This window comes from Pristis pectinata, chromosome 2, assembly GCF_009764475.1.
Source record: "Pristis pectinata isolate sPriPec2 chromosome 2, sPriPec2.1.pri, whole genome shotgun sequence".
In the NCBI taxonomy this organism is placed as follows: Eukaryota; Metazoa; Chordata; class Chondrichthyes; order Rhinopristiformes; family Pristidae; genus Pristis; species Pristis pectinata.
In genome coordinates, this window is record NC_067406.1 from 111,798,192 (window position 1) to 111,817,775 (window position 19,584).

General features: G+C 39.2%; 1 protein-coding gene across 1 annotated transcript in view; it reads right to left on the minus strand.

Annotated features, from left to right (window-relative positions):
- The window catches only part of ttc29 (tetratricopeptide repeat domain 29), a 166,667-nt gene extending 148,037 nt beyond the window's left edge, over nucleotides 1–18,630 (minus strand). Inside the window, exons 1-3 of the mRNA XM_052009550.1 lie at nucleotides 18,300–18,630; nucleotides 17,115–17,262; nucleotides 14,420–14,509 (exon numbers count right to left, since the gene is read on the minus strand). Coding sequence (XP_051865510.1) covers nucleotides 14,420–14,509; nucleotides 17,115–17,224 — 200 coding nt within the window. The 5' untranslated portion in view covers nucleotides 17,225–17,262; nucleotides 18,300–18,630. The remainder of the gene's footprint in view (nucleotides 1–14,419; nucleotides 14,510–17,114; nucleotides 17,263–18,299) is intronic.
- Nucleotides 18,631–19,584: the final 954 nt, after the last annotated feature.

The window sequence follows — 19,584 nt, forward strand, 5'->3', positions numbered from 1 at the left end:
CTGGATGAAAGAGTGCTGGCACTGTTAACTACCTTAAATTATTTTTTATTCCCTAGGAAGTGAGTCAAGACATGTATTAGGAAATGCTAGTGATCCCCAATATGCTGGCCATCGAGAAGGATAAAGAATGACAGTTTCTTTATTCACATTTATTTGATAGTTCAAGTAAAACCTTGTTTTTACTTCTTCCTTTAACAAAGTCAGACGAGGCTTTCTCAGATTCCACCTATCACAATATGCTAATTATAGTTTTACTGTACATACTACCTTCTTAAAAATGCATTGCAGTTTTCTAATAGTATTCATCTGAATTTTTCATCCAAGTCACTTATTTGAAAGAAGAGTACTGCAAATAGAATAATTCATGAGGTGCTATGAAAATATGAAGTTTTCTGCACTGAAGTTGAAATATTTAAATTCCTATATAGTGTTAGTCAGTCTTAAATTTTTTCTGCTCCATTGAAAATGAATGGTCATATATAAACCTTTGACATTATGGAAAACTTGGAGAAGCTTCAACCCTTGAACTTGTACAACAGGTACGAGCATCTTGCAGCCTGTATGGATGAGAGCAAAAGACTGTTGGATGAACAAACAAACTGACCACGGCACCATGTTACAAAGGGCTCTTCAAGTTTGGGGAGTAAAATGGAATTTAATTGTAAATGGGGATAGTAAAGTTAGGAGAATAGATATTATTCAATGCAAGAAGAGCGTGAGTATCAAAGATTATGTTGCTTGCCCAGTGCTAGGATTAAGGACATCTTCCTCCGGCTGATGAGAAACTTTGGAGTAGGAGGGGAAAGATCAGTTGTTGTGTCTATGTGGAGACCAATGACAGGTTAAAAAAGGGGGTTCTGCTGAAGGAATATGAGCTGCTAGGGAACAAATTGAAAGTAAATAATCTCTGGATTTCTAACTGAGCCAAATGTTAATTATCACAGAGTCAGTAAGATAAGAGAATTTAATACCTGGCTCAAAAATTTGTGTAGGAGAAATGGATTTCAATTTATGGGACACTGACACAAGTACTGGGGAAAGAGACCACTGCTCCAGTGGGATGAGCTTCTCGAGCCCAGTATCCTGGTCAATCAAATAACCAGAGCTGTGGATAAGTACAGTATAGAGTGGGGGTTCTGGTGAAACAGAGAGAAATTTAGAAATTAAAAGAGAAAGGACAAAGTAACAACGTAGGGTAGCAAATGCACTACAGTCTGACAGGAAGGGGTATTGCATACAAACCCAAGAGTATACCACCAATTTGAAAATGCATACTGCCCTCCTAACAAATTAGTTAAATTGATATCATAAATACAAATAAATGAGTAGGATCTAATAGCCACTACAGAGATGTGGTTACAAAGTGATCAAGGATGGGAATTAAAAATTTCACTTTTACAAAAGATACACACAAAATGAAAAAGGATGCACGATAGCTTTTATATTAAAGAATGGTTTAAAGGCAACAGGGATGGAGGATCATAGCTAAAGAAATAAAATGTTTGGGTGGAGCCAAGAAACAGCAAAGGGGAGAAAACATTGGTGGGAAAACAAGGGAGACTGCAGATGCTGGAATTTAGAACAAAAAAGGCTGGAAGAACTCAGAGGGTCAAGCAGCATCTGTGGAGGCAAAAGGTATATGTCGACATTTTAGGTCTAGACCCTGCATCAGGACCGAGAGGGAAAAGGAAAGATTGCTGGTATATAGCAGTATGAGGGAGGGGTGGAACAAAGATTGGTAGGTGATAGGTGGAACCAGATGAAGAGTGGGGAGGGTTGTGGGGGGAGATGATGGACAGATTGAACTGGATGGGGGAGGGAGAGTGGGAAAGGTGACCAAAGGGAGAAAAAAACCTAAAATGGACAGGTGGGTGTGTGTGGGAGAAAAACACTGGGAGTTTGGGTTACTTCAGATTGGAAAATTCAATGTTCTTACCATTGGGTTGTAAGCTACTCAAGCAGAATATGAGATGTTGTTCTTCCAATTTGCATTTGGCCTCTCTCTAGCAATGAAGAAGGCCAAAGTCAGGCAGGTGGATGTGAGAGTGGGAAAGAGAGTTAAAATGACATGCAAACTGAAGCTCAAGATGGCTGTTGCGTACAGAGTGCAAGTACTCCACAAAATGGTTGCCTCATCTATGCTTGGTTTCTCCTATGTAGTGGAAGCCATATTGTGACCACTGAAAGCAGTAAACCAGGTTGAAGAAGTGCAGGTGAACCTCTGCCTAACTTGGAAGGACTGTCATGGTCCCTGGATGGTAGTGAGGCAGGAGGTGAAGGGATAGCTATTACACATCCTACAGTTGCAGGGGAAAGTGCCAGAAAATGGGGAAGGGTGGATGGGGAGAGATGAGCAGATTAGGGAGTCACAAAGAGAGTAGTCCCCATGTAAAGCATAAAGTGGGGCACGTTTTGTGCAAATTTTTTTTATGCTCACCCAAACAATGGTGGTTTAACTAAGGCCCTGCTTCCAGAACTCCCTTTATCACTGTGGCCCCATTTCCCATGCTCCCTTTAAAATCACCTGGTCACACTTCCCTCGTTCCCTTTAAACATATCAGGGCTGCACTTCCTTAATTACCAGAGTCCCATTTCCCATGCTCTCTTTCAATTCACTGGGACACGATTTCTTGAACTCCATTTAAATTCAGCAGGACCGTGTCTCACGTTCCCTTTAAACTCACCAGCACCATTCTCTATTCCCTTTAAAGTCAATGGGGTTCTGTTTCCAGAGCTCCCTTTAAACTCACCGGAGTCCTGTTTCTCACGGTCCCTTTAAACTCACTGGGTTCACTGGAAAATTTATTATGCTACTGTGTAACATCTAAATTAACTTAAAAGTATGTTGTGATAGCAATAGGAATAACATTCAATAGTTCAGAAAATCTGCCAATCAGCACCACCAAGAAATGTTAAATCTCACCATCCCACCACCAGTCACATCTTCCCCTCCCCAACTTTTTCTGCAGGGAGCACTCTTCCCATGATTCCCTGATTCGCTCATCCCTCCTGCTCTGGTCTCCCACTCCCAGGCACTTTCCCCTGCAATCATTGGAGGTGTAACACCTATCCCTGTACCTCCTTCCTCACCACCATCCAGGAACCTAAACAGGCCATCCAGGTGACGCAGAGATTTACGTGCACCTCCTCCAACCTTGTCTATTGCATTCGGTGCTCTCAATGTGATCTCCTCTACATCAGTGAGACCAAGCACAAAGTCAGCAAATATTTTGCCAAGCACCTGCCATCTGTCCGCCATGGCCATCTGGAGCTCCCGGTTACAAGTCATTTTAATTCCCCTCCCCATTCCTGTCTATCCTCAGTCTACTCCAGAGCCAGGATGAAGCTCATATTCCGCTTGGGTAGTCTACAACCCAATGGCATGAACATTGAATTCTCCAGTTTCAGTTAACCTGCTCCCCCTCTACCCTTTTCTCTCTCCTTCTGATCGACCCAGGTCCTCTCATATACACACTTCTTCCAACCCCCTCCTCCCCAGTTATCTTCTATTCCCCCACCTTCTTCATCTGCCCATCATTGACATACTCCTCCCACTAGGTTCCCTCCCACCATTGTTCCTATCTGCCCACCCTACCTCCCTTAATTAGTTCCCCCTCCTTTCCTATCAGATACAATCATCTGCAGCTCTGTTACCTCCACCTACCAGTTCCCAGCCTCTTGTCACTATTTCCACCCTTCCCTCCCTCACCTGACTCCATCCACCAAGCAATCTTCCTCATCTGGATCCACCTGTCACTTGCCAACTCTTACCTCCTCCTCCCCCTCACCTCTTTATACTGCCCATCTCCCCTCTACTCTTTCAGTGCAGATTAAGGGTCTCAACCCCAAACATCAACTGCCCATTTCTCTCTACAGATGCTGCCTAACTCACTGAGTTCCTCCAGCAGCTTGTTTTTTGGCACCACCAGAGTCCTGAGACTGCCAGATTATCAGAGCTTTACTGCAGTCCTTTGCCATGTTCTCACCAACTCACTCAGCTTGCCCATAACTCCTGAAACCTCTATACATCCTCATACATATTTGTATCTATTTTAGTATCATTGACAAACTTGGAAATATGATGCTTGGTTCTTTCAGCAAATTCATTGATAACAATTTTGAAAAGCTGGGACCTAAGTGCAACCCCCTGTGGTAACCCACTAGTCATAACCTGCCAACCTTAAAATGGACCATTTATTCCCACTCTTTGCTCTCTATCCTAGTTCCCAATCTCTAACCTTGGTGACTAACCTCCTGTGTGGGATCTTATTGAACATCTTCCTAAGTTCCAGGGCTGAATTCTCCAATTACAATGTCCTTCTCCTTAATGAATACACATGAGAAATGTTCATTCAAAATCTCACCCAAGTCCTCTGGCTCCACACACAAATTGCTATTTTTGGTCCCAAATGGGGCATATACTTTCGTTGATTACCTTCTTACCCTTAATATGCTTTGTTAAACTTGTCCCCCAGTGATATTTCATGTCCCCTTTTTGCCTTCCTAATTTCTTTTTAAGTATCTCCCTACACTTTCTAAATTTCTGAAGGGCCTCCTTTTTTCGATCCTCCATTCCTCCAAACCGCTTCATATCTTTCCTTTTTTTCTTTATCCAGCCCCTTAATATCTCTTGGCATCCAGGATTCCTTGGGCATGCTATCCATATCTTTCACCCTTTTGAGAACACATTGCCCTCAACCCTCAATTTTTCATTTTTGAATGACTCGCATTTGTCCGTTGTAGTTATTCTACCTGCAAGTTACTGCTCCTAGTCTACTTTTACCAGATCCTGTCTTAAGATGAAGAAATTGGCCTTCCCACAACTTAGAACTTTAAGTTATGGACCAACCTTATCCCTTTCATAACTGGCTTGAATTCCAGGATTAAGACCCAGTGTCAATGAAAGAACAAAATTATCAGAGATCTATACCAAAAATCAGTGAAACATCTTTGTGCAAAGAGTCAATGGGTTCCTGTCTCATCTTAAACTGTTATGCAGTGTGGGTGAAAGTGGAAAACACTTGATTTATTAATCCATCAGCACATTACATAGTGCGTTGCTGACCGGCTGCAGCCAACAAATGCTGGCCTTGCCAGTGATCCCATAAAATAAAAAAATAGTTAGGTCAATAGATAGATGAATAATAATAAAAAAAGACAAACAAACAAACAGTAATTTAGAAATTACCTCTGCTCTGTTTTTTGGGTGCAAAGTATACAAACTTATACCTCCTACATTAAAATGTATTTGCCACAATTTTATTCATTTGCCTACCCCCTCAGTATTTCACAGTAAATTAGTGTTTCTGTCCACACTGCTTACCATACCAACTATCTTTGTATAATTGCCAAACTTGAATACATGGCTTTTAAAATTATCATCTAAGCTATTCATAATCATTGCAAATTCTGGCTGTGGATAAGGTAGAAATATACCATATAACTTTCTGTAACTTCTGTAAAGAAATGTAGTGATCACCAGAAAAGTATTGCTTAGTTTATTCTAACAGTGGATCATACTTAGCAGTTGAGCATAAAACATCTAGGTTTATTGAAATTAGTTTTGTTTATATGTTACTGAACTTAAAAAAATTGTTTAAAGAAAAGATCTATTAGAGAAGAAATCACTAAAAAATAAAGCTTGCTACTATAGCTCTGGGTTTCCACCAGGGTCTGTTTTGTTTTGGAATGTTAATACTTCTTGCTTGGACCAGCACCCTTACTGAACAGATCATTCACAAGCATTAATTTAGGAATGCAGGAACAAATCTGTGCTTGACACCATTTTATACCTATTATTTGTATGATATTAATAGTAATAGTGAAGATCATGGAAAGAACATAATAATGATAAGTTGTTCAGTGATTTTTAACTGCTTTCCTGCACGTAGTTCTAATGAGTGTTTGCACAATCTGTCACCATTTGGCATGTCCCAACTGATATAACTGGCATCAATTTGTGTGCCAGAAAATGCCAGAACTATGCAGCAGGTCAGGCAGTATCGATGGACAGAATCAACCTGAAACATTAATTCTGTTTCTCTCTCCACAGATGCTGCCTGACTGGCAAATATATCCAGCATTTCCAATTTTAGCTCATTCAATATATTGACAAAATGTGCTAAATAGGTCAGGCAGTGCACTTGCTGACATTGCCTACACCTACAGATTGACTACAGATAGTAAGTACAAGTAGCAGTTTCTCTTTGACAGAAAGCTGGAACAGTGAACCCCTGGTACCAATAACTCACAAAAATGCCCAAATAACCACAATGTTGAATGCTTTCTCCAAAACACCTGAAGAAATGTCATTAGAGCCTAACCAGCAAGATGCCACTACCATTTTCACAGCCTCTGATTCTCATCCAGCAATAACCAGGTGAAACTTTCGAGTGCTCAAACAGCAGAAAGATAGACAGAGCTACACCAATTGGCACAAGTATACTCGCAGCTATCATTAATTAAGGTTGATGCATTTAATGCGAATTACTATCATATGTATCTTGAAATCTGAATTCACCTTCTGTTGGCTATTCTGCATCTATGGGCATACTGGTGCATTTGTGATTCATGAATTTTTACATAGGGATTACCTCCTTGCACGTAATTCATTTTCTATCACCTCCAATTTGGAACTTATCAGACCAGAGTACTGCATGGGTTTCTTGCAAAACACATTTGCTTCCTTCACTTTTGCCTCTTTTCACTTTTGCACAAGTTCAAATTTTGAAAGGCCCAGAATAGGTTGCAGTATCTTACTATCTTCTGAGGCTTTCCAGATGCTTTCAGCATGTTGCCACACTCTATGACAGAACTATCTGCAGCCGCCACCAGTATGCTCCTGGCCGACGCTGAGAGACTGCAGCTGAAACCATGCTGAAGAGACAACCGTAACAAAAAGGTATAAACAGCATGCTAAAACCTAATCAAACTATAATAAGGGCTAAATTATGTTCTCAACAGAACTTTAGGTTTATAAGCTGAAAGTTCCTCTAAAGTGAAATAATAATCATATGGCCACAAGAATAAGAACAACTATTGGTACTTCAGGTTAAACAAGTTAAAAGAAATATATTTTTATATCTTTACCTAATCAATATGTGCTGCCTTTGTCACATTATTTCAAAAATGCTATTGAATAATTATCTGCAAAAAAATGGAAAAGGGAAACCAACCAATTGCAAACAAGTATTTGTGTCTTACAGTACAAATGTTTCTTTTATCTATAATCAGTGACTTAAGAAGACAAATTATTTCTTTTATTACATGGAATCCAGTGTTGTAAAACAATGTTTAGAGAATTGCATGATACAATTTCATCCTTTTACAATAAAGTATGCTGATTTACGATGATTGAACAAGTGAAATTTATTTTTAATATATAAAAATCAGGGATGTTTATTATTTTATGCTATTATGCATTGATCTCGGAAAATCACAAATCATTGGCCTTGACTATTGTATTTTTTGAGAATTGCCACAAAATGAGTTGAATTGGTTTAACTTGTCAGTTGTCCAAAGAGGTATTTAAACAAAATGTTCTTGATTATATCTTTTGCATATCCAATACAGAAATCATTACATTTATGCCACTTTAGACAATCTGGAAAGATACAGTTTTTAAAATAACATTTTAAAACAACACATAACCATTTTTGCGAGCACTGCAGACTCATCCACAGATGGGATAGGAAGTGTCTTATGAGACAGGTAGATGGGTAATTTGTGCATGCTCCTCCTGCTGCTTACACAGGATTTCTGTATGCATGGATTCAAACTTCCCAATGCCATCCCAAACGCTGCTTCTCTATTTTGAACTCTTGAGGTCCAGACCTTCTCCTCCAGGAGTCAGTGGGGATACTGCAATTCTTCAAGGAGGTTTTGAGCATACCCTTCAATCTTTTCCTCGATCCGTCTGGTAACCTTTTCTTATGATACAGCTTGAAACAGACCATCTGTTTCAGGAGTCTGGAGCCAGACAGGTGAATAATGGGGTCTGTCCAATGTCGCTGATTGAGTGCAAGTAGGGCCTTGATGCTGTCCTGGGAAAGAATGCTATTATTGGTTTGCTTATCCTTCCAGTGAATTTGGAGAATTTTATGGAAGCAACGTTGGTGGTATCTGTCCAGTACCTGAGGTGACCGCTGTAGGTAGTCCAGTTCTCAGAAGCATATGGAAGGACAGGGATCACTGCTGCTTTGTAGATCATGAATTTGTGCCAATTTTGAGGTCTTGATTTTCAAATATCCTTTTCCTCAATTGACCAAAGGCTGTGCTGACACATTGAAGGTAACAATGAATTTCCTTGTCTATGCCTTTGTTGAGATGTGAGAATTGGTCCATATTTTCCAGGGTCTCACAGTGAGTCTTTACTGTTGGTTAGCATTGTGGTGTAGGGTGAGTAGGTAGGTAGATGACCTTTGATTTTCAGATGTTGATTGGAAGGTACATCTCCTCATATGTTTCCATAAATGTGTTGACGATGACTTGCAGCCAGACTAGCAAGGTTAGATAACCTTGGTTCAGGATTGTAGTTTCACTAGTTTCCCATTAGTTCTGAAAATTACTGTTCCTATTTACTTTTGGGCAGTTGGAGATGAGATGGTGTCTTGAAGTCTTGATCTTGAAGTCCATGTGGAGCTTCTTCCACTCTGCCATCAAATTTCTGAATGGTCCATGAACCCATGAACACTACCTCATTATTCCTCTTTTACACTATTTATTTATTTTGTAACTTATGGTAATTTTTATGTCTTCATGTCTTGCACTGTACTGCTGCCGCAAAACAACAAATTTCACGACATATGTCAGTGATAATAAACCTGATTCTGATTCTGAAGATGCACCAAAATACACTTCATTAGAAGAACCAAGCTTTCAATCCAATGATGATAAAGGAACATTAAAGTGATGATATTCCTGTATGCTTGTTGCCCATGTCCTTCTAGGTGCAAGTTTGGGGTACCATCAAGTCACGGCAGTGAGTTGTTTTGATGCCTCTTTTGATGGTACACATCACAGACCTGTTTTGTGCTCTACGCTGGGAAAGTTTGGGAGACAAATATACAACCCAAGTGATTTTGAGAAGCCAGCTGTTCATATCTTCCTCCAGGAGGGCAAATGTTCCCATTCCCCTGTCAGGAAGTTGGACACATTTCCTCCCTGCCCACCCTCAAACACTACTATACTTAAGCTTTATCTGGAAATCTCTCAAGTTCATACATAAAGACCCATCTCCTGTTATTTTTCTGGATGGTCGAGAGTGTTGCCTTTAGAGTTTACCTCAGAATGTAATTGTACTTCTTGGTAATTTTAACACACAGATACGTAAAATGATCAGTCACTAATCTAAATGGTAATTGCCTATAAATTGGGACTTGCATGTTTAATGAGAAAAATTCACTCTTATTAAGATTTAATCTATAACCAGAGAAAACACTAAACTGAACAAGCAGTGATAATGCTGCAGGGCTAGATTTCTCCAGGTTAGAAATATAGAGTAACAGGTCATCTGCATATAGTGATATCTTATGGGTCCCCTTTCCACGAGTGATACCAAATATGTTAGAAGAGTCCCGAAAGGCAATTGCCAAGGGTTCCAAGGCAATATCAAATAATAAGGGACTTAAACGGCAGCCCTGTCTAGTGCCATGAAAAAGCCTGAGAAAGGGGGATCTCTGATTATTAGTAAGTATTGAAGCCATAGGTGTATGGTAAATCAATTTAATCGCGGATATAAAATTTGGGCTAAGATTAAATTTCTCAAGGCTGTTGAATAAATGTTTCCATTCGACTCTATCAAATGCCTTCTCGGCATCTAGCAAGATAACACATTCTAAAATTGTAGATGAAGGGGTATATACAATATTCATTAACCTCCTAATATTAAAATGCAAATAACGATTCTTAGTAAATCCGGTCTGGTCATCAGAAATAATTTGTGGAAGTACCTTTTCCAGTCTAGAAGCCAATATTTTGGAAAAAATTTTGGAATCCACATTCAATAAAGAAACAGGTCTGTAAGATGCACATTCAGTGGGATCCTTATCCTTTTTAAGAATTAAAGAGATAGTTGCTTCATAAAAGGATTGTGGTAATTTACCTACTGATAGGGCATCTTTAAAAATTTTACCTAAACAGGGAGAGAGAAGATCAGAAAAGGATTTTAAAAATTTAACTGTATACCCATCGGGACCAGGTGTTTTACCCAAATTCATTGAAGAAATTGCTTTCTTTATTTCTTCCTCCAAAATGGGTGCATCTAATATTAAACGTTCATTAAGTGATAATTTCGGAGTCTTCAAATTCCTTAAAAATTCATGCATTGATGTAGAATCCTCAGGAAATTCTGATTGATATAAAGAAGTATAAAATTCTTTAAAAGATTTATTAATTTGATCATGGTCCACCATGTAATTACCATCTTGTTTATGAACTTTAATAATCTGACGTTTAGTTGAAGCAGCTTTCAGTTGGTTGGCCAACAATTTACCAGATTTATCACCATGTATATAAAACTCACTCCTGGTTTTAAGTAATTGATTTTCAATTGGAAATGTTAATAATAAACTGTGTTGTAATTGAAGTTCAGTTCTCTTTTAAAGAGCTCCAAATTAGGAGCATCAGAGTATTTTTTATCAATTTCTTTAATCTTATCAGCCAATATACGTAATTCATTATTGCGTCTCTCTCAAGTTCATACATCAAGACCCATCGCCTGTTATTTTTCTGAATGGTCTAGAAGGTTGCCTTTAGAGTTTACCTCAGAATGTAGTTGTACATATCTTAAGTGTGGCAGTGTCTTCAAAAGATAAAGTCAGATTTCAGAAGCAGGCAACTGGCATATCTGTATTGTCTTCCTTTTTCCTCTTTCATTTATTTAATAACATTACCTTTCAAGAAACAGTGTCTCCTCCTTGGATCTTTTGTTTTACATAGTGTGTCTTGTGGTGGCCCCACCCATAACAAATCCTACCCACAGCCTATTCCTCATTGTTGGAATACAATGTTGTTAACCCTAGTGTGAGCTCTGCAGTCCTGGTAAAACCCATACTAAGCTTTAATAATCGGTCTGGTGAACAAATGATTCTTATTATACTGTAAATGATCATTCTGACAACCTTGCTGATAATTGAGAGTAGACTGATGGGGAAGTAATGAGGCAATCAGCAGTTTTTTTTGTGTGGATAGGAAATTTCACGTTGCCAAGTAGTTGCTAGTTCTGTAGCTGTACTGTAACAACTTGACTAGAGGTCCAGCTAGCCCCTGAGCACATCTTCAGTACTGCTAGCATTAAATCAGAACATTATCAGGGCTTATACTACATTGTCCAAGCTGTATCCTGTGTGATCAGTCATCTCTTCATATCACACAGCAATTTGAATTGCCTGAAACTTAGCCTCTCTCATGGTGGAGTCCACAGGAGGATAACATAATGATTGTCCACTCTCCACTCCTAACTGAATATGGTTGTTTATATGTAGAATCTGTACATTGCAGCAGTGTGAATTCTTTTAAAAATAATTGAAGAGGGGGATGAGTAGAAATTTCTTCTATTAAACATTGGAAAGACTAAGGTCATTGCTTTCAGCTGCCTCTAGTTCCCAGCCACTGATTCCATGCTCCAGTTCTCTTATCACTATGTCAGGATGAAATCTCAGGCATCATAGTTGACTAAGCTGTGCATCCAACCCAAAACAAAACCCCTCCGACATATGAGCCACCAATTTCTAGGCTAGTATTGATGTCTACTTTTCTATCTTTCTGTTGCTGAAACCCTTCCACATATTTTTGTTATCTCCAGTCAAACTTGAGATGTTCTGTTCCAATTCTGGCCTATTTTGCATCCTTATTTCCTAATGAATTACAAGCATATCTTCAGCCATCTAGGCCCTAAGATCAAGAATTTCCCCTCACTCCCTAAACAAGCCCCTGAAACCAGCTTTTGATCAATTACAGTTAACGTTTTATTATAAACACTGGCAATTTTTTCCTATGGCTTCAAAATATAAATGAATTATACAAATGTAACTTGTTGTTAGATGTCCATGGAAGTATTCTACTTAACGTGACTGTCATCAATTGCATCCCTTTGCAGATCTTCAAAATTGTACTGCCTTATATCAATGCTGTTTTTTTGGGGTGGATTTGTATTCTCCTGTGAAATAGACCAATCATCTAATGAATGTAAATCAATGTTGTCACCTAGCAGAAGTTAGTGATTGCCTGTAGCTGTCTGGAATGAGGCAATGCATAAGGTAATGGATTATTTATCATCCTCATCATGATCATATTTGTTTAGTGCCTTTAACCTAGTAAATTTTGTAAAGTGCTCCTTACGAATGCTAGCAAACAAAATTTGATACAGCCCCATATAAAATATAAGGCAGCTAAACAAATGTTAGGTTTAGAAGGTAGGCTTTATTAGAAAAAGAGGGAGACAGAGGGAAGAGGGATTGTAGGGTATATTCCAGAGTTTAGGGTTTTGGCAGCTGAAAGCACTGCTGCCAAAGTGAAGTGATTTACAAAAAAAAGGTTGTAGATGACTAGAAACCAGAATTAGACAAGTCTGATACCTTGAAAGGTTGCAGGGTAGCAAGAAATTAGAGATATAGATAGGTATATAAAATGAGACCCTGGAGGGATCTAAAAAAATGCACAAGAATTTTTTTTTAAAATAGTGAGCTCTGCTTAATCCAGAACTATGCCAGTCAGCAAAAGCAGGGTAAATGGGACAGTGTGAACTTGAACACATGAAGCTGAGGTTTGGATGGCATCAGTTTTACGGAGAATATATTTGGAAGGCTGGCCAGGTGTGCCTTCATAGGTAAATGGGCAAGGCTGCAGGATCACATTCTGTACACCTTAAAGCTGACATATTACATGTTCAGAGAATCACAGTCCTACATATAGCTCTTTAGAAACATCCTCATATGAATTGGAATTGGAATGGGTTTATTATTGTCACATGTACCAAGATACAGTGAAAAACTTTGTTTTGCATGCTATCCAGACAGATCATTCCAAACACATGTACATAAAGGTTGAAACAGAAAATCAATAACAGAATGCAGAATATAGTGTTACAGTTACAGAGAAAGTGCAGTGCAGGTAGGCAAGTAAGGTGCAAGGGCCATGACAAGGTAAATTGAGAGATTTGAGTTCATCTTTATCATACAAGAGGTCCCTCCAAGGATCTTATAACAGAGGGATAGAAGTTGTTCTTGTGTCTGGTGGTGCATCCTTTCAAGTTTTATATCTTCTGCCTGATGGAAGGGAGGAGAAGAGAGAATGACTGGGGCAGGAGGGGTATTTGATTATATTGGCCACTTTCCTGAGGCAGTGGGAAGTGTAGACACAGTCAATGGACAGGAGGCTGGTTTCCATGATAGAAATATGCAGGCTTATTCTGGTATCCTAACAAATTGGTTGAATGACTTAGCTATTGCTTGACTCCACTGTTCCACTAACAGTTACCTCTCCTCATCAAAATATATTTAGATACAAGTGTTTGCACAATGGAGATGCTTTAACCATACCAGAGAATTCCACAGGATAGGAGCTGGGAAAAGGTTGTGAGTGAAAATCTACCAATGCCTTCACCCAAGCAAGAAGCAAATCCTGCTCTGGAGGGCAAATGGTTCAAGAAAATTGACACAAAAATATTTTTCAGAGCTGCAAAAAAAAAATTACATGCTGAAATTCTCCTGGGTCTTCTCATTTCCACTAGTCTCAACTGATCTTTGCACTTTGCAATAACTGCAGCTTCTGGTTCAAGTCCAGATTACAGGGTGCCCTCCATGTGGAAAGGCGGAAAGCTGAGCGACAGTGACAGTAAGAGTCAGACACTTGCAGGCTGCCCCCCAAATCACTACGCAAAAAGATGTATTTCACTGTGTGTTTCAATGTACATGTGACTAAGATATCTTATCAAAGATGTGGGGAATAACAGAGATACAACTTTATGGTGAAAATCTGATGAAAACGGTTTCTGATCAATGTTCCTGGTACTAAAATTACCCAAAACATTCACTCCGTCAACCAGCAGAAAATACACCATAACTACTCAGCTAGGCAACTCCAACACCAGTTCCAAACAGACAACTTGTGTCATGAAGAGTAATGTCAGCAGATGCAAGGGATCACCAACAAGTTGCCTCAAGTTGCATACCATTCTGACTTGGAAATATATCACCATTTCTTCAACCCTATCAGCACTATAGGGATAATTTTATCATAACTGCAGCAGTTCAAGATGGCGGCTCAACACCACCTTTCCAAGGCCAATTATGGATGGACAATAAATGCTGGTTCCAAATCTGTAACTTCCTAATGCTCAACACAAATTCATTGCAAAACTATTTTTAAAAAATGAAGACATTTCAAAGGTAATTTTGTTAATTGAAATATTTGGACTTACTCATTAATGTCTTGTTTGCTGACTTTCAAACTCTTACTCCGTCCTTCTAAGCGTTTTGCTTCTGCTATTCGTTCTTTTCTTGTTAGTACTCTATAAAATTAATTATTTAACAGAATTATCACAGAGGTAACTGTATTAATGCTTCTTGTTTCTTAGCTGTACATACAAGCATCTAAAAGATCTATTCTTTTAAGATTGTTTTAAAAAAATACTGGTTTCTTTGAGAATCTTCAGCATTTACTTTAAAGATTTTAAAATCAACTCCTGCAGAGTCTGAACAACCAGCTAGGGATTTTGCATTGTAAGTTCTGACTCATTCTTAGATAGGTGGAGGGCCTTTTTCTCGGTTAAAGATTGTCCTCACTTCAGATGGAAGCTAAGGCTGCCTGCAAAATGTCCACTCTTAACTCACCTTATCCAGTATAATTTTATCCATTAACCAACATCACATTACAACTCTGGAATCTATAATCATGGCCTCCTTTTTGACTTTACGAGATCACATATCTCTTGACATGCATGGTTTTGGTAATGGACAAGACCACTTCTGGCCATTTCCTTCAAAAATCATTCCTCGTCTTTCAATTTCACTTCTTCCTCTATCTGCCCTGAAAAGTAAATTTTACCCCTAATTACTAACAACTACAATTGTAACTTTATAACTGCTATTGGCCACAACACTTTCAAATCTGTCAATCTGCTCCTTCACTCACCCATCTGCCTTTGTTCCCAGTAAAATATTATTTACCCAAATACTTCCTACTCCTCCAGCATTCTCTTTCTGAAGTCCAAAGGGAACGATTGATTTACTCAATCATCTAATCTGGACTACATCGAGCATCATCTTCCATATCGAAGGCACACAATATTCCACGATCTTTTTGGAAAGCAACTAAAACCCTAGCTTTTTTTGGCTTCTATCAACAGTTTCCTTGAGCTCATTTCCACTCTTTCTCCCAAGACTCCCCTATCTCCCACAATGCCAATACCTCTCACTTTATATCCCACTAATCTGCTACTACAACATTTTTGTGACCTTCTTTGCAGTAAGAGTGCAATGGACCTACCAATCTGTCAATGAACTATCCATTGTTAGAAAGATGCCCTTTACATTCTTTGGGAGAGGGAAAGTCTATTAAAAATTTTCATACAAATAATGGTTTAGAAATTGAATATTTTTTTAAGTAAGGCAGTGATGTTTGGATGAAGGAAGTCTGGCAGACATTATATTCCTGTGGTTTAAGTATTAAATGAAAAGAAGGTGCCTCATGCTAAGTTACTTCATAACATGGAATCAGTATGATGTCAGTAGAAGTACAGAAAAAGTCTGGCATGCTGGGGACTGTGGTGGTGCTGGACTGGCAGGTTTTGCAGATTATTAAATGATATTCCATTCCAATTACTACTTCAACACACACTTTCAATACACTTTTTGTTTTAGAGACGTAGCAGTATAATTCATTTTCCAGTGAACACACTAAGTTTAAAGAAATGCAGGAATGGGGCTCCAGTGAGCTTAAATGGAGTGATGATAATAGGGCCTGGTGAATTTAAAGAGAGCGTGGGAAACAGGGTTCTGGTGAATTTAAAGAGTGTCCAGGAAACAGAATCCAGTAAGTTAAAAGGAGCACAGGAACAAGGGTCCTGGTATGTTAATGGGAGCCAACTTTTGACCCCATCACACCACAGTTTCTGTCCTGATCATCCTTATCCCAAGATCTTACTTCTCCATACAGTATATATATACTTTCCTAAAATATCTACATACGTAATTGTATTATTTACTGCCCTAACTCTTGCATAAATTTTGGTGATGTGAAAACTTCCTGCAATCATTGTCCAGGCCATCAATAATGGTGTAGTAGACTATTCCTGATCTGTGTCACATTAATAGCATGCCTCCATCTGAACTTTAACGGTTAACTGCAATTGAATAGTTGTGGACTTAGAGCCATTTGCACATACAGTACTTCATTGCCTACATACTCCAGTGTACCCTAAGAAATCAACTGGATGGGCACAGCAGTGGTGCCAAAGGTGGGTTCAGTAATTGATCTTCCATCACATTCCTGACCTATGCCTTGTAAATAGTGAAAAGGCTTTGGAGTGTCAGGAGGTGAGTCATTCATCACAGCATCTAACCTCCCACAATATTGATGATCAACAATGACTTCCATGATGTTGATTGTGGCTAATTCAACAAAGGTAATTGTATTTATGTCAAGGGTAGAAAGTTCCTGTGATGATAATTGCATGGCACTCGTATGACACGAATATTACTTGCCACTTTAAAGTATCTAAATAAGCACTTAGAAGGCTATGGACCAAGTGCTGGTAAATGGAATTAGTATAGATGGGTCCTTGATGGTTGCATAGACATGGTGGGTCATAGGGCCTGTTTTTGTGCTGAGGGATCCATGACACTTATCAGCCCATGCCTAAATATTGTCTATGTTTTGCTGCATGCAAGCATGGACTATTTCATGCTGTGAGGTGTTATCAATGGAATTAAGCATTTTCTTTTGAACCTGAAATTTGCAATCAAGCACCAATATGTATATGATAAAACAGATGCATAAGAAACACAAGCACTGTTTTCACATGTTTTAAGCAAGGGATTTTTTCATAGTCTAACAGTACTATCATGTATATGTAAATCTATTCAAAAATGTCTGTTACTTCAATAAACACTTACCTAGTGGTTGGTCTCTGAAATTGTCTAGTCTGTGGTAAATCACAGTTTAGCAGCTGTTCATGCAGATTGGGTTGTGCCCCTGTTGAATATTGTTTTTCAATGACTGACATTGTAAACTGTGGCTGAAAATTCTGCAAATATTGAACTCCTGGTATACACAGAATATAACATAGTTAGCTCAACTGAGTGGAGAAATTTTCACTACTTCCATTCATCATTTCAATTAAGAAAAATTTATCAATGGTAAAGATATCTTTTTTCCCTGTATTTTTCAAACTGCTACCTGTTATCAAGATCAGAATTCAAGCCCTATGGTACCCAATTTTCATTTATTGGTGTTAGTTTGTTCTAACTGGTTCACAAATAATAAAATTATCATCAGACTGGAGGTCACACTCAATTTTGGAAGAAAATTATTTACCGATTCACTTAGGTACAGAAACTATATTAGTTGTGAAAAATTGCATGTGGATGAAGTTTAGAGGGTCAGGAATAACTGGAGGTAAATGTGTCAGAGATCAAAAATATTCTGATTTTAGGAGCAGCCAAAGTAATTTCAACCCAATTGACAATCCTTATAAAGAAAATTAAATTGCCGATAAAATAGGGTAAAAGTGGACAGGCTAAAATGAAATAAAGGTAAATTCAATACATGGGTACAGTCTATCAGAAAGAGATAGGAGCTGTCTAAAATCAAAGCCAGGGGGACGGTTATGCTCCATACGTCAAAATTATCTCCAGAACTTGCGACCAACAGATTTCAAAAACTCATGTCACTTAAAAACAGAAAACCACGCTCTTCCTATCTTCAGAGAATGTCCCATACATAAAATAGTTTCTGGCTGGTTTCATGCGTCATATCAATAAAACTGATAATTCCCTTAAATAATAACTGATGTAACATTCACTTGAGCAGTTGACAGTAATTGCCTTAAAAAGTACAGCAATGTAAATCAGATGCATAAGTATCTAAAGGAAATGTTAGGGAAGAAAGTTAAAGATGAAATAATACATTATAAAGCGGGTGTGGTAACAATTTCAGGCAGTGGTAAAATAAAAACAGAAAACGTGGACGCACTCAGCAGGTCAGACAGCATTTGTGGAAAGAGAAACACGGGCAAGAAAGTGGCCCATCCAAGCAGTACAGATGGGAATAAATCAGCAATGCCAGCAACATGACCGCACCGTAAGAAATTAAGTGTCTTTCCCCGTCTTCGCGTTTCCAGCAGGCCCAAGTTCCAGCGCCTTTAAGTTGTTTACGTAACCAAGTGGCAACGCGATCCGCGAACCTTGCTCCAGAGATAAAAGAGACTAAACGGGTGGAATTAAAAGCGCCATCATCTCATTGCTGAGGTACGGGGGAGTCCATCCGCTGGGAACAAGTTCAGTGTGGTGCGGGAGCAGGAACTTCACCGCGTCGCTCCGTTGGCCTGCAGCGGTGACTGTGAATCACGACGCCCGCCACCGTCTCCATGACAACCGCCGCGCGGGCGCTCTCGGGATTAGCGCGGGAAACCGTGATTCCGGGGACGACGCTGCAGACAATGGCAGCGAGGGTCGACTGGGCGCCTTCAGTGGGGAGTCAGAACCAAGCTGTAAGTGAGTGTAACTGATTGTGGCAGTCTCGGTTCCCCGGGACAGAAAACCAGACTCAACCTGAGGGGTGTGTCGTGTTCTGACAGTCTGCGCGATTGGGCGCCTATTTGCAGAGAACCACACAACCTGAGACGAGTACAACTTGTTGGAGAAATACGTGCTACAAAGTTCAGATAGATCGGGAAAGAAGTTGCAACTCAAGAATGGATGAAGCGAAAGACAAACTGCTGGAAGAACTCAGCGGGTCGAGCAGCATCTGTGGATGATGGTGTTTGTCCCGCTGAGTTCAGCAAATGCAGTCTCTTGTGTCTCCAAGAGTGAATGGAACTCTTGTGATTTTGTTCGGGGGTGGGGGTGGGAAGAGGACCATTGACTGTCTGCAGCAAAAATCCTGTTTCAATCCGAGTGACAGCAGCTTTTTACAGTTACGAGTCATTTTTCGTCCATAGACTTCTTCCCCCTATCTTATTCACGATTTTGAGGTTTTGCTCAGGGCCAACCAATAAAGCAATTAATGATACCAGTAGGAACGTATTGTTACGTAATTAAAATCTTGACCTGCAGACTCAAAATTAATGACATTGGAAGTAAGGAAAATAAAGATACGATATGCATACCCTACACAACCTCAATGGATATGAAATCTGACGTCAGTGATAAGGACAGGTTTCAATGGAATTGAATATTGTACGAGTTGCTCTGTGTGTTTAGCATACGTCTCTAACTTGTTTAATGCACGTGACCAAACACAAATTTCTTCCCTTTATTCGCTGTTTGGGGTTGACCAACAAAACACCTGCAATGTTTGGATGAAGGAAACCAGCAAGTAGAGCTTTGGACAAATATCACTGTGGAAGGGTATAATTGAGATGTT